This window comes from Felis catus, chromosome C2 (genome assembly GCF_018350175.1).
Source record: "Felis catus isolate Fca126 chromosome C2, F.catus_Fca126_mat1.0, whole genome shotgun sequence".
In the NCBI taxonomy this organism is placed as follows: Eukaryota; Metazoa; Chordata; class Mammalia; order Carnivora; family Felidae; genus Felis; species Felis catus.
The window spans coordinates 132,577,733-132,592,155 of record NC_058376.1 but is presented as its reverse complement, the minus strand read 5'-3'; the positions used below and the strand labels follow the sequence as shown (position 1 = coordinate 132,592,155).

Sequence of the window (14,423 nt, the reverse complement as noted above, 5' to 3'; positions counted from 1 at the left end):
ATTTGGTCATTGATTTGTGATGTAAACTAACTGCTTCCTGCTGTACTATAGAGAGGACCTAATCTCTGCAGTCACCTCTGTGCAGGCCACATGTGTGGGATAGTATGAATCCTGGGAAAGGCTTGGCTTCTGTGCACTGCTCTTCCTACCCAGCTTCTTTTTGGATTTGGATACTCCCCCTCTTCTTTCTTCTTTTGACTCGACTTCTGGTTCTCTCGGACTCTAGTTTTTTGTGCCCTGATTACTTGATAATAGTTATTTTATAGGACAAGACTGCAAGATTCACTGTGAGTTTTTAGCTTCTTTTTGGGAAAGGCATAAGACCAACGACAAACTTCATTTACCACCATTGTGGTAAATGTGGTTGTAATGGGACTTTTAGATTTTAGAGCAAGCAAAGGAGGATAGTTTGAGACAATTACTTCTTTCACTGAATGTTTGTTGTCTTTTTCTAGGATTTTCACTGGCTGACACACTCTAAGATATAAAGATGTCCGGGAATGGTCGTGAGGAGTTTTCTTTCCTGTAAGATGGAATTTTATTTTCCACAGCAAAATACTAAAATGTTAAAATTATCGTACAAAGAAAAATAAAAAACATTTCCAAATGACATCTTATAGTAAAGGAATTGACTGTGACTAAAACCAGAAAAAGTTACCAGTATTCTACCACAGAGAGAACAGTTGGCAGATGAAAGAAAAAAGAGAGTTTTATTAAATAATAGCATTGTAACTGCCTAACTGCTGAGTTACACATCAGTCTTCTTTCACATAAATCCATTCTTAAAGTCACATGTTTTTTAAAAAACATCTTCGGAGAAAAAAATCTTCCAAGAATTTTCTAATGTAGAAGCATGTTCAGTAAGTTGGAGTATATAGGCTATTTCTACTTTGTAGTTTATCTGTTGATCACTTTGTACCTTAGACCCCCCCAGTATTTAATGGGGCTTGTTCTATACTTTATGAATTGGGGTTTTGTTTTGTTTTGTTTTGTTTTGTTTTTCTGGAGAGAACTTACTGAGCCAAAGGAGAAGTCACGCCATACCTAAACTGATAATTTCAGGGTATGTTTAGATTAGCAACCTTAGTTTATGTGTACCACATTGAGACCAGCAGAGGCAACAGTCTTTTGATATATAAAGAACTCTTATAAATAAGAAAAATATTAACACACTAGTAGAAAAATGAGCAAAGGGCATGAGCGTATAATCAATGGAAAAAATACAATAAAATGAGTATGAATAAATGTGAATTATAAGTTAGACTGCAAGCCCTTATTTTTGCCTATCCACTTGGCAGAGCACTTTCAAAATTATAATTCTCAATGAGGGTGAGGGTAAAATGAAGACGGAACTGCTGTGTTATGGTGGAAGATGAAATTGGTACATTTTCATAGAGTAATCCTAGCAGTGCTTGTATTTGGAATCTTAAAAATGTTCATACTGAGCCTTGGGTGGCTCAGTCGATTAAGTGTCTGACTCTTGGTTTCAGCTCAGGTCATGATCTCATGGTTTCATGAGTTCGAGCCCCACATTGGGCTCTGCACTGACAGCGTGGAGCCTGCTTGGAATTCTCTCCCTCTCCCTCTTTCTGCCCCTCCCCACTTGCTCTGTCTCTCAAAATAAATAAATAAAATTAAAAAAAAAATGTTCATACACTATACCTTTTGACCCAGGGAGCCCACTTAGAGAGTGTGTCCTAAAGAAATAATAAAATATTTTGTCAAATATTTATATATAGGGCCATTCAGCACAATTTAGAAACAGTGCCAATGTTTAATAATAAGACATTGGCTACATATGTTATGACCTATTGACCTCATAAAATAAAAATTGTGTTAATGAGTATGTATAGGGATACCTGGGTGGCTTAGTCGGTAAGCATCTGACTTTTTATTTCGGTTCAGGTCATGATCTCATGGGCATGGGATCGAGTCCCGTGTTACCCAGTGTGGAGCCTGCTTAAGATTCTTTCTCCTTCTCCCTCTGCCCCTGCCATGCTTGCTCTTTCTCTAAAAAAAAAGAGTATATATAACTGGAGGAATCATCACAATATAATACTAGTGAAAAGACAAGCTACAAAATGGATGGATCCAGGTCAGGGTATACACCTATACTCGCACAGTCATACATACACAGAAAGAAAAAGATGGGCACAAAATAAACCAAAATTTTAATGTAACGTGTTGATGGAGTTATAAGCAATTTTTATTTTCTTTAATTTTTCCTTCTTTTACGAAATTTTAAAATAATTATTTAATTTTTATTATCAGAAACAGACATTATTTTAAAAGGATATTAGAAATTGAAAAGTATCATTTATGATCTGGAATTTTATATGAATTGGAGCATATGACTCTATCTCAAAGTTCAGCTGGTTTGCAATATACACATAAGACTTGTCTCCATTGGCTATTTAGGGGCATAAGTGACTTCTACAGAGTGGAGTCCAGCTTTGAGATGTCAAGACACTTGCGGGGAGCTGTGGTTTTACCCAGTGAGCCCCTGAAATTGGGCCTACATGGCAAACACACTTACATACTTCTGAGGTACACACTAGAGGGCCTGGGCTGCATAAAAGCATAGAGAATATTGGGGCGCCTGGGTGGCGCAGTCGGTAAGCGCCCGACTTCAGCCAGGTCACGATCTCGCGGTCCGTGAGTTCGAGCCCCGCGTCCGGCTCTGGGCTGATGGCTCGGAGACTGGAGCCTGTTTCCGATTCTGTGTCTCCCTCTCTCTCTGCCCCTCCCCCGTTCATGCTCTGTCTCTCTCTGTCCCAAAAATAAATAAACGTTGAAAAAAAAAATAAAAAAAAAAAGCATAGAGAATATCAAAAAGAGTGTTGAGAGTGGGTAGCTCTTGTAACCTTGTCAGTGTCCTACTCTACCCATGGATGGTTGCCTCTGGCAGCCAAGTGCAATGCAAGGTTTTGCTGTAAAGTAGTGTAGAAGGTTTGATGAATATCTGTGAACTGAACTATGTAAATCTAAATACTAGATATAATTTGGGGAAAATGCTTGTTCCCTAGCCACATTTAGCTCAAGAGGAAAAAAAAAAAACAAACATGTTAACACATTAGTAGACTATCCAGCAGAGGTCAGTCTGAGCATATGAAGACCCGATTAGTCTAGGAGCACTTTGATGATGCTGTCCATTGACTACCTATTTTGTAACAGTAATCTTGAAATTGGTTTCCTTCTAAGAATCGTCCCTTAGAAGGATAAGATATTGAAGAAGCCCCTCTAAGATAAATCTACTGGTTGATAGTCAAATTTACCATGATACAACATTTTGCACCTCCTAGTTGATTTAATGAACACTCTTATGTGATCCTGGTATGTTGAATACTCAAGTGTCTCATAAAAACTGAACTTTGAAAGATTTGGGTTACTTTCTTGATTTAGGAAAACTAAATCTGGGGTGGGAAACGACTTCTTGGGTTAGTTCCTCTACTCATATTCTTTCTAAAAGCTTTCCTACATCATGAGATTGTTTGGGAATTCAGAATGCTACCCTGAAACTCCAAGCCCAATGCCTGGCCTATAGAAGGCATGCTGATGTGACTGTGTTTTAGGAATATATGACTTTAGAGGAGACACTGGCTGAATTACATCCTGCCTTGAGCAGTGTGGCTTCATGTTTTAAATAAATGGGTCTTACTTCCCCAAGTAGATAAGTCATTTCCTGGAAAACAGGGGTTGTGTGTTTTTACTTACCTTTTTTTTTTTTTTAAGTTATTTTACTTACCTTATTTTTTTAAGTTATTTTTTAAGTTATTTTTTAAGTTATTTCTAAGTAATCTCTACACCCAGCATGAGGCTTGAACTCATGACTCTGAGATCAAGAGTCACATGCTCTTCCGGCTGAGCCAGCCAGGCGCCACTGTTTTTCCTTCTTTATACAGCCACCTGCTCTGCAGGGGTTCACTAAGTAATAGTTGAATGAGAATTCATGATGGTTAGAAATAACTCAGTGGATACCTTCTATGGTTTTTTAACACATGCACCTTTGAGGTAGCTCCGTTTATCATGTGAAGTGAGTATATTTTCCTTAGGAAAAAAGGTCTCAACTCTGTTACAAAGAAGTAGTAGGACTTTTGAACCCCAAAGGAAAATGAAAATACGGATTCCAAAAATGTTTTTGTTCCTTTACTATTTGCAAGACTCTTCACTAGGCAGCAGGGAGCAGTGCATTCCCGTGTGGAAGTGCCAGGTGACTGAAACAAATGGAAATTCAGAGTGACTAGGGTAGCATTTCATTTGAACGCATTAAAGAAAGTTGGAAACCAGTTAAATTCTAGATGGGAATTATGACTGAGAAACTCTGCTACCTGCGTTGGAAAGTGAAATGTATACAGAAAGAAGTCTGAAGCATCTGGTGTTTCCTGGTTGCATTTGCTGCTGCTAATGTGACTAATGGAGTAATGTGGATAAAGGAAATTGAAGATCCTATGAATTCTCCCCATTGATGAGGTGCAAGCAAAAGTATACCTTGCTTAGATTCAGATCTGACAAGCAGCGCTGTCTACACCTCTGGCTTCCACTGGATTATCGTAGGATCTTCTGTCCCTTCTAAGGCCTTTTCCAGGAGAGGGGCTAGCCAGTCAGTGAACCCATGGTAAATCCAGGTTGTAAATTTACTCCAATTAGGGAGCAGAAAAAAGGCACACCCAGAAACCCCTGGATCTTCAGTTTCGAAGTTTGAAGGAAACATTCTAAATTTTGACTCAGGCCTGGAAATATCCACAGAGATGGCATCATCCACAATTTTGTACTTTGTATCCAGCAGTCACTAAAATGACCTGTGGTCTATGGAATGGTTAATCAACACCCACATGGCTCATGCCCTGGTCCCAGTAGTTTCCTGGGAATTGCCTCCTTCCCTCCACTGATGAAGGTGGGCTCAGGAAATCAGATCTGATTTCACCTTAGCCTGAGTTTTGCTCATGCTGTTTCTACTGCAGTGCCCTGTGTACACCTACCAATTTTTGCCATGTGAAATCAGCTATATCCTTCAAGATCTAGCTCAAAAGACCCCTCTTCTGTGAAACTGCGCTCCCTCCCACCACTCCTACAATACCCTGTATGGGCATCTGTCACTACTCAGAATGTTCACAGTTAATTCCCATTGCCCTCCCCCACTCAACTGAGTGTCTGTGTACCCAGATGTCACCCACCCCTCATCTTCCAGGGCCTGTGTCCTTGTGCTCCTGTTTGGCATGCTCCTCTGAGTTCACCCCTGAAGAGTCCACTTCCACATGGCACATAGCAATCTAAACGTCACAGACATTTTCTTGCCTGGGAGGTGACCCAGGAGGGGGTTATGTCCCAAAAGCCGCATCAGCCTCAACCAAGGATGCAGGGTGGATAGATGAGCCACCAAGAATCAGAAGACCACCCTCACGCCTGGGTATTAGATGAGCCCCACGATCCTTAGAGCAGGGTGGGGGAGGATGGTTGTGGGCCATGAGGCCCTGACATGACTGAAGTCGAATTACTAAAAATAAATATTTCTTTCACACTTGAGTGCTTTGGACTGAAATTTACACCCACTACACCCATAAACCATTTCATAACTCACTGCCATCTCTGCCTCCCCACCTTCCACCAGCCACTCTATCTTCCTCCCCACTACCCTACCTACATTTTCATTTGCCAGAATTTTCATGGTTCTCTTCATAATAACCACTTGATTATTTTTGTATATTCAGTAGCACAGAAAAAAAAAAAAAAAAACCCTGGTATTTTCCTTGGATTGTGCTTTAAAATACAGTGTAATAATAGAAAAACTCGAGATTCAATAAGGCCAACAGATCAGGAGACCATTGTCTTGAAAAGAGAAGTTTCTTACAATTCCTAAGAGGAGTGTGCCGCACCACTCAGGCCACAGAAGACAGAGAGGTCGATCTCAGGCATAGAGAGAAAGGGAACTAGTGGGCTGAAGTCTCTACCGTGATCTTGGGAAGAAAAAGGTGAGGCACAGTAAACAGGTTTAGGATTGGCCAGTTTGAATAATTTCCCAGGGCTCTGGAGTGTAGGGGCAGCCCCTGGTGACCTGGTGCTGTGACCCTGGCTGGGGTGGTTAGGGTAGGAGGATGGTGGGGAGGGAGAAGAAGAGGAGTAAGGACTGTGATAAAGAGGGTGGTTGGGATTGTGGGTTCTGGATCATTTGGTTTTATTTGCTCTCTAGGAATTAACTAACCTGGGAGGGGCAGTCCCTCCAGGGTAATCCAGCCCGGTGTCAAAGAATCAGAATTACAGAAAACAAAAAGACAGGGTTAATACAGAACGGCATTAAATGCATATTTCTCAAATATCAGTTCTTATGATATTTGGAGAATTGAATCTTAAAGTATTGTTTCTACTAATGCTAGGGTATCTTTGATTTTTTGAAAGTGGGTTTTCTTTGTCCCTCAGTGGAGTTTTAAAGTTTTCATAGTAGCCTTGCCCCATTTTTATTAAATTTGTTCCTGGACATTAATCTGTTTTGTGCTAGTGTAAATAAATTCTTCTACTACATTTATAGTTAGCTATTATTTACATATTTTGTGTATTAATTTCATACCTAATGGGTTCTCTTAAACCTCTTCTTCCTTTCCTAGAGAAGGAACCGAGGGGAGGCGGGGAGGGATGCGTGAAATGGGCAATGGGGATTAAGGAGTGACTTGTGATGAGCACCAGGTGATGTTTGGGCATGTTGAATCACTATATTGTACACCTGAAACTAAACACTTTATGTTCACTAACTGGAATTAAAATACAAACTTAAAAAATAAATAATTTTCAAAACACCTCTTCTTCCTTTCTTTTATCTGGTGGCATTGGTCGGTACTTCCGGAACAACGCTGACTGATACTGGTGACTGTGGCACGCACCACTTTCCTTCTGGGTGTTTTAAATTTTTTTTAATGTTTATTGGAGAGAGAGGGGGAGAGAATGAGTGGGGGAGGGGCAGAGAAAGCAGTAGACAGAATCTGGAGCAGGCTCCAGGCTCTGAGCTGTCAGCACAGAGCCCAACACAGGGCTTGAACCCACGAACCATGAGATCATGGCCTGAGCCGAAGTCTGATGCTTAACTGACAGCCACCCAGGCGCCCCCCTTCTAGGTGTTTTAGAATCAGCATATCATTTATCTGCTTTCTTCTTTCAGGAGCAGCAAAAGATGACAAGAGAATCTCCCTACAAGGAGTCACTGAGGCTGCAGGGTTTGAATGTCTTCCCCAAAGGATGTGAAATCGGAAAAGAATCCCTACCCTTAAGTTGGCACTGGTGTTCCTGGACGCCTGCAGTAAAAGGTAACTCTTGGCAAATGAATTAGGGCTAGTTGGTGTGCTAGTGAACCATTTGTTGCCTAGGCTGTCTTCCTTCATGGCACTAAGACCAATGACAAGGGCAAACATATTGAGAAACTTGTTCCTCTGTAGACTTCACCTTCAAAATCTCGGACCATGTTCTTCTAGAAGAGTCAGCAGAGGATGACCTCCTTTCCCCCCCACAGTGATGCATATATGGTTGGGGGCGCCAGTGGGGGAGGGGCATTGCATGGGATTGAACACTCCGAGGGTTTTATTCAGGGAACCACCTGTGTGAGAGAAAACAGAAGGAGCAGGAAAAGGCTGAGAGAGCCATCAGACTGCCATGCAAACCTCACCCTGGGAAAGGAGGGAGGGAGAGAAGATTGGGCCCAAGCATTCCCGTTGCCTGCCGTCTGAGGAAGATTTGGCAAAGCTTCTGTCACAGTCCCATGTCTCCCAGGAACGGGCCCCCTTCATATCCTACTGGACGCAGACATCGGAGGGGAGCAGCACAATGCCTGGGAAGTGTGAGCTTGGCACACATCAGGCGATGGATTTTGGAGAAGCAGCAGCTGGGGATCTTGGTAGTTGGCTCCTCGTGGCTGCCACAGGCACTTCTGGAGGCCTCTTTACTGCTGCCTTTAGACTGTTAGGGCTGAAAAGTAGGGAGGCAGGGCCTGTTCAGGGCTTAAAATCCAAGGATCCTCCTGCAGCTTGTTTTTCAGTTTCGGGCCTCGACTATCCCTCTTGGACGGAGTAAAGTAAGCCCGAGTTTCCATCTTGGCTCTGCCCTGGTGCTTCTACAACCTAAGTCTCAGTTTCCTCATCTCTATAACGAGGATAATAGAATGCCTAACTCATAGAGTTGTCTGGAGCACATGCTGTTTATAGGAATGGTAGCATGAAACCTGGCACAAAAATGCCCCTTGATAACCGTTAGCCCCTCCCCCTCACTCCCTCTTCATGCCTCAGGCACCCACCGCTCACAGAACACAGGGTCAGGAAAAAGCTAGTTTTGTCCCTCTGTGGAGTCTTCTGGTAAGAAAGAGAAGTCCGCACGTCTGTATAGTTATTGTGTGCTTTGGACAGCTGGGGAACTGACCATGGTCAATATCTGGTTTGGCCGCCTTCCTTCCACACCTCAGCACAGGCCTGGGCTGTCAGTGTAAACTCAGGAAAAGGCACATTGATTTGAGCCAAACTGAATTAGCAGACCAGTCAGTGGCCGGGAAGTCACGTGCTGCTTTCCCAAACCAAATAGAAATTATTTTTAGATTATTCACTGTTTGGTATTATCCATGCCACAGCTCCCTCCTATTAAGGCACATCAGAGAAAATTGGCTTTGGCCAATTAGTGGATACTTTGCAAGCCATTTGTCAGTACTGGGCCTCTGTTCTCATTTGTGAAGAGTGGTTGAAATTGACCAGTGGTTCTCAATCCTGGCAGCACACGGAAACCACCTGGGGATCTTAAAAATCTTGAATCCCAGGCTGCACTGTAACCCAATTACATCAGAATCTCTAGGGGCACAGGCATCAGTATTTTTAAAGCTCCCCAGGTGATCCCGGTGTGCAGCCCAGTTTGAGAACTAGTGAAAAGAGGGTTTCAAAGCTTCCTTCCATCTCTAATTCCAGGGACATGACCTTGAAGAGGTAAAGTCTATTTCTAATTTCATTAATAAAATAGGAATTCTGAGTGAATATTCCAGCAATTTTGTAATTTTATACTCTTCTTAAGTTCTCTGCTCACAATCACGTTCCTCCTTAAACTCATAATTTGTACTTTTTCTCCTACATAAATATTTGTTTCCTTCATGTATCTGTCGTAATCTCTTATTTTCACTTATATAGTATGTTTGTGGCAGGTATATAGTTCACGAAATTGGTTGACTTTTCTTTATTCCTCTGTAATAGAAATCAGCTCCTGAGCTCCATTTCTACTTATCTTACGCATACGGCTTGATGAATTCTTAAGTAGGTATGCATCCGGGTAACCATTCCCAGATCGAGACACATAGCATGTCCAGCAATGCAGAGGGCTCCCTCATGCTCTTTCCAGTCAAACCTCCATCCCCCAGGGGTAGCTGCTTTCTGACTTCTATCACCAGAGGGTAACACTCAGTCTCTTCTAAGTGCTTCATCTACTTTCGATTCACTCCTCTCCCCTGTTTCCTTCTTACCTGAGGATGATCTCATTTTTGGGGGTCTTCCCTGCCATCAGGGGAGACGTTTGCTTCAAGCCTGGCCGATTCCATAATCTATGGGTAACAAACCGTTCCCAAACTTAGCAGCTAAATGCAAGACATTGTTCTCTCTCCCAGCTTTGCAGGTTGGTGGGACTCAGCTGATTCTCCTAACCTCGCTTGGGGCCTCCCTCACAGCGGCCATCAGATGGCAGCTGGAACTGGGCCCGCTGGAGGCTCCATTGGCCTGGAAGTCCTGAGTTGCCTTCTTTACTCTGAGAAAGTAAAAATCAGCTCAGACCATGAATGTAAACATCTGCCTAGCCATTCATCAGGCTGGAATCAGAGACATGGATAATGTCAGATGCACAGTTAACAGAAGGAAATATTTTAGCCAAGGACACACTGCAGCTGGAAGTGCCCTAACATCCATCTTTCTCGTTCATGAGAAACTTTGCTTTCTAAAATCATAGATTATCAGGAATTTTTATCAGTAAGCGTGACATGCCCAAACAGCCTTGATTTGCGATGCACATGCAGAGTTTCTGGACACAGATTTCTCCATCTGTTATAACTTTATAGCATTCCGGGAAACAGGACCTCGGGGTCCGCTTCACAGTCCAGATCTGACATGGAATCCTTTACACGGAGCCTGCTTTGCTTTGAGCCAATTGAACCTTTGATTTAATACTGAAATCATTTATTTGTGTATTCCTAAATGGTGAATTTCGTGGTATGTGAATTTATGATCTATGAAAGATGGCATCCCAATTTTTTTAAATGATAGCCATCGAAAGAATTAGAATGTTATGTGTGGCTTTGAATCCATTGGCACTTCCTAGGCCACCAGGATTATTGTCATAATCCCATTGCCCGGCTCCTAGCAGACCTCCATTGTTCCAATTTGTAACTGGGTTGGAATACTGAAACTCTCTCATGCACCCCCATCTTTTGTCCTCCGTCTGCACCCCACTCATCCTCCTTGAGCCCTCTCATCCCTCCTCATATAATGCATACGTATTCTGCAAATGCTTTGCATGAAAATTGTTGGCTTTTAATGTCACCTTACACTGAGTTTCCTCAATGACCTCAATTTAATAAAATGATTTCTTCAATTCAGAAACAAAGCACTCAGCTTCATTTATATTCCACCTAAACTCCATCCCTCCCTCCAATCCTATGCTAACTCTACCTTTGGTGAGTCGTCCCGTGGTTCCTCTGGATGTGGTCTGTTTCATTGCAGTGGGCTAATAAACCTGACTTTGTGAGACTACAGGTTTGTTCCTGACAGCCATGAGCTGGTTGGTCTGGGACAGCCCTAGGCCCTTGGCACTCCTTCGCGTGGTCTCTCTGCACAAGCAGAAAGACCTGGGCTTTTCACAAAGCAGCTGACTTCCACCAGGGCACAAGTAAAAGCTACCAGGCTTTCTTAAGACTTTGGCCTGGAACTGTGTTACTTGTGCCATTATTCTCTTGGTTAAAGTGAGTGCCAGGGCCAACCCAAATTCAGTGTGAGAGAGGACTGCGCAGGTCCGTGACCGTCAGGAGGCGTGGTTTCACTGAGGGCCGTCTTTGGAGGTCAGCTTCCACAGCTGTCCTTTTTCCTCATGGCAGTTCCCATCTCGAAGCTTCATCTGCCTCAGACCCTGCTATTCTGCTGATCGCATCCACTTTTTGCAAACTATCAGGGCTCTTTTGCCATCTTCTCAGTCCTTTCCACAACCCTCTGTGGCCCTGAGAAGTTTCTGGCTGCATTCTCCATGCCCTGTCCTGGCATGTCCAGGGCTTCACAGGCCTCTCTGCCTGGACTTCTCCCTCAGACATTGTAGTGCTACCACCAGATGCCATGTTGGATATGGCTTCTCCTCTGGGTCTATGCTATGGGGAGCCAGGCCCCCCACCTTCTGCCACGGGATTCCCAAAACCAGGCTGACCTACCCACCTACCTCCTGGGGAAGTGAATGCCACTGATTCAAGGAATGAAGGGCTGTGGGAAAACAAAAAAAAAATATGGAAGAGAAAATGGCTAAACTCTAAATAGAGTAGTATAACCTTTTAAAGAAAGCTCCATCAGTGAGGCTGTTCTGTTTTAGGTAGCTATTAATGTTGAATATCAGTATTGCTGTGATCTGAGTTTAAGGTAATGATAATGATAAGGTTTGGCTAGCTCTTAAGAGCTTTCACACACATAATTTTATTTCATCTTTACAGCAACCTTTGAAAGGAGTGATTATTGTTATTCCTATGATAAGTAAACAGGCTTAGGGAAATCAAGTGACTTCCAAAATCACATATTGTGTGGTTTTATCTTAAAGGGACAATTTTATTTTATTTTTTAATTTAATTTTGTACTTTACTTTTTTATGTTTATTTTTGAGAAAGAGAGTACCGAAGCAGGCTCTGAGGTGTCAGCAGAGAGCCCAATGTGGGGCTCGAACTCACAAACCGTGAGACCATGACCTGAACCAAACTCGGATGCTTCACCAACTGAACCACTGAGGCGCCCCATTGAAGGGACAATTTTCAAAGAGAAAAGATTTGAAAGAGAACAAATGGAACTGTGATTTTGACATGAGGATTTCTGGAATTTTCCATTTTGATGATCTCACAAAATGCTTGGCTTAAGATTTAGGGGAAAAAATCAGTGTTACCTAAAGAACAGTGACAGAGTATGAGGAACAGCAGTGATGAAGTGATAAAGAAATAGATCGTAAAGCTTCTATTTAATTCGACATCCATTGAATCCCTACCATGTGACATTCATTTTGCCCACCCTGTATGTGGCAAGATATGAGCTTCTAGGTTGCTTATCTGAGAAGTCATGAGATGAAACTTCTACCCTGGAACACCTACTGGGGTCTCCACACCAACTTTGGGCTGAGATTTGACTCAATGAGATTGATAATAAAGAGGATGCAGGTGAGATGGTGTTTTTCAAGTTGCAAGAGAGTATGAGGGGAGGCCGTTTTAGGCACAGAGGAAGAATCCGGGCTCTGAGGGACAGCCACGGAAGGGGTAAATCTAGCTCCTCAGCAATGATAACACATGGCAACATGCTTGGCCATGTGCAATTGAGGCTGCTCCTCAAATTTCTGACAATATGGAACTAAACAGAACAGGAGATTGCTTTCATAAGAGCCAGCAGACATGGGAGAAAAAGGGCTCACCAGAGACTTTGTCTTTGGGGTCTTTGAAAATTGCTTCCCACTAGCTCTTTTAATATATCTTGATCCTTCCTGTAAACAGTGCATAGTAAACACTTTACATTCATTATTTTTAAAAAGCCAATTATATTCATAAAACAATAAGTAAAGACAGACTCCATTTTATTTTTATTTTTTGAATGTTTATTTACTTTTGAAGGAGAGAGAGGGCATGAGTGGGTGAGGGGCAGAGAGAGAGGGGGACACAGAGTCCAAAGCAGGCTCCAGGCTCTGAGCTGTCAGACCAAGGTGGGGCTCAAACTCACAAGCCTTGAGGTCATGACCTGAGCTGAAGTCAGACACTTAACTGACTGAGTCACCCAGGTGCCCCAAGCCATATTCCATTTTAAATACAAATAGATCACTATGGCTGGAGAGAGGTCACCAGCAAAAACAATGGTGGTATATATGGCCGATGTCAGATGTCAGAGAAATGACTGCCTGTGTTCTCTTCTGGAATTTTTATGGTTTCAGGTCTCATGTTTAGGTCTTTAATCCATTTGAGTTCATTTTTGTGTATGGTGTTAGAAGGCAGTTCAGTTTCATTCTTTTGCATGTAACTGTCCAGTTTTCCCAGAACCATTTGTTGACGAGACTGTTTTTCCCCCAATGTGTATTCTTGTCTCCTTTGTCATGGACTTATTGACCGTATAATTGTGGATTATATGTTCCTCTTCCATTGATCTGTGTGTCTGTTTTTGTGCCAGTACCATACAGTTTTGATTACTACAGCTTTGTAGTACATCTTGAAATCTGGAATTGTGATACCTCCAGTTTTGTTCTTTCTCAAGATTGCTTTGGTTATTCAGGGTCTTTGGTGGTACCATACAAATTTTAGTATTGTTTGTTATAGTTTTGTGAAAAAATGCTGTTGGTATTTTGAGAGGGATTGCACTGAATCTGTAGATTGCTTTGGGGGTAGTGTGGCCATTTAAAAAATATTAATTCTTCCAGTCTATAAGCATGGAGTATCTTTCCATTTGTGTCATCTCCAATTTCTTTCATCAGTGTTGTATAGTCTTCAGAGTACACGTTTTTCACCTTTTTGGTTAAGTTTATTCCCAGGTATTTTATTCTTTTTGGTGCAATTGGAAATGGAGTGGTAGGGAGCCTGGGTGTCTCAGTCGGTTAAGCATCGACTCTTGATTTAGGCTCAAGTCATGATCTCCCAGTTCATGAGATTGAGCCTCATGTTGGGCTATGTGCTGACAGTGCAAAGCCTACTTGGGATTCCCTCTCTCTCTTTCTCTCAAAAAAAAAAAAAATTAAAAAATAAAATGATTAAAAAAAGTAAATGGAGTTTTCTTAACTTCTCTTTCTGCTATTTGATTATTACTGTATAGAAACGCTACTGACTTCTGGGAATATATTGTAGTTTTCTTTTTCTTTTCTCTCTAAATGTGTTTATAGTTGTATACCGGGACTAACAAGTTTGATCTATTTGAATATAAACCATGTCAGCTTTCTTTGACGGTGTGACTCAGCTTAGGCTAATAGGTTTGAGGATGATCCAGAGAAAAGTAGAACAAATTGGCTATTTATGGAGCCAACTACTAATATAAATGGAAATGCTTTTAGCACATGTTCTTTCCAAGAATCTCCCAGACTGACTGAAATAGGGCAGGAATAAAAATGGAAAATTACTTTAGAAGGTCATTTGCATTTTGGATGCTACCGCTTACCAGTTGCCTTGGGTTTGTGGAGTTCCTAATTCAAGAACCATTCACTTTTAAAAATGCAATTCA

The 14,423-nt window shown here is 42.1% G+C and overlaps 1 protein-coding gene across 8 annotated transcripts in view; it reads left to right on the top strand.

The window, feature by feature from the left end:
• HACL1 (2-hydroxyacyl-CoA lyase 1) overlaps positions 1-14,423 on the top strand; it is an 88,829-nt gene that overhangs the window by 34,949 nt on the left and 39,457 nt on the right. For 6 of the 8 annotated variants that reach the window (XM_023260579.2, XM_045037637.1, XM_003992135.6 and 3 more), the window contains one exon: positions 456-610. In XM_023260579.2, coding sequence (XP_023116347.2) covers positions 456-488 — 33 coding nt within the window. In that variant the 3' untranslated portion in view covers positions 489-610. Of the gene's footprint in view, positions 1-455; positions 611-7,147; positions 7,293-11,857; positions 12,789-14,423 lie in introns of those variants that run through there. The other 2 variants (XR_006585511.1, XR_006585510.1) reach the window with 2 other exon arrangements.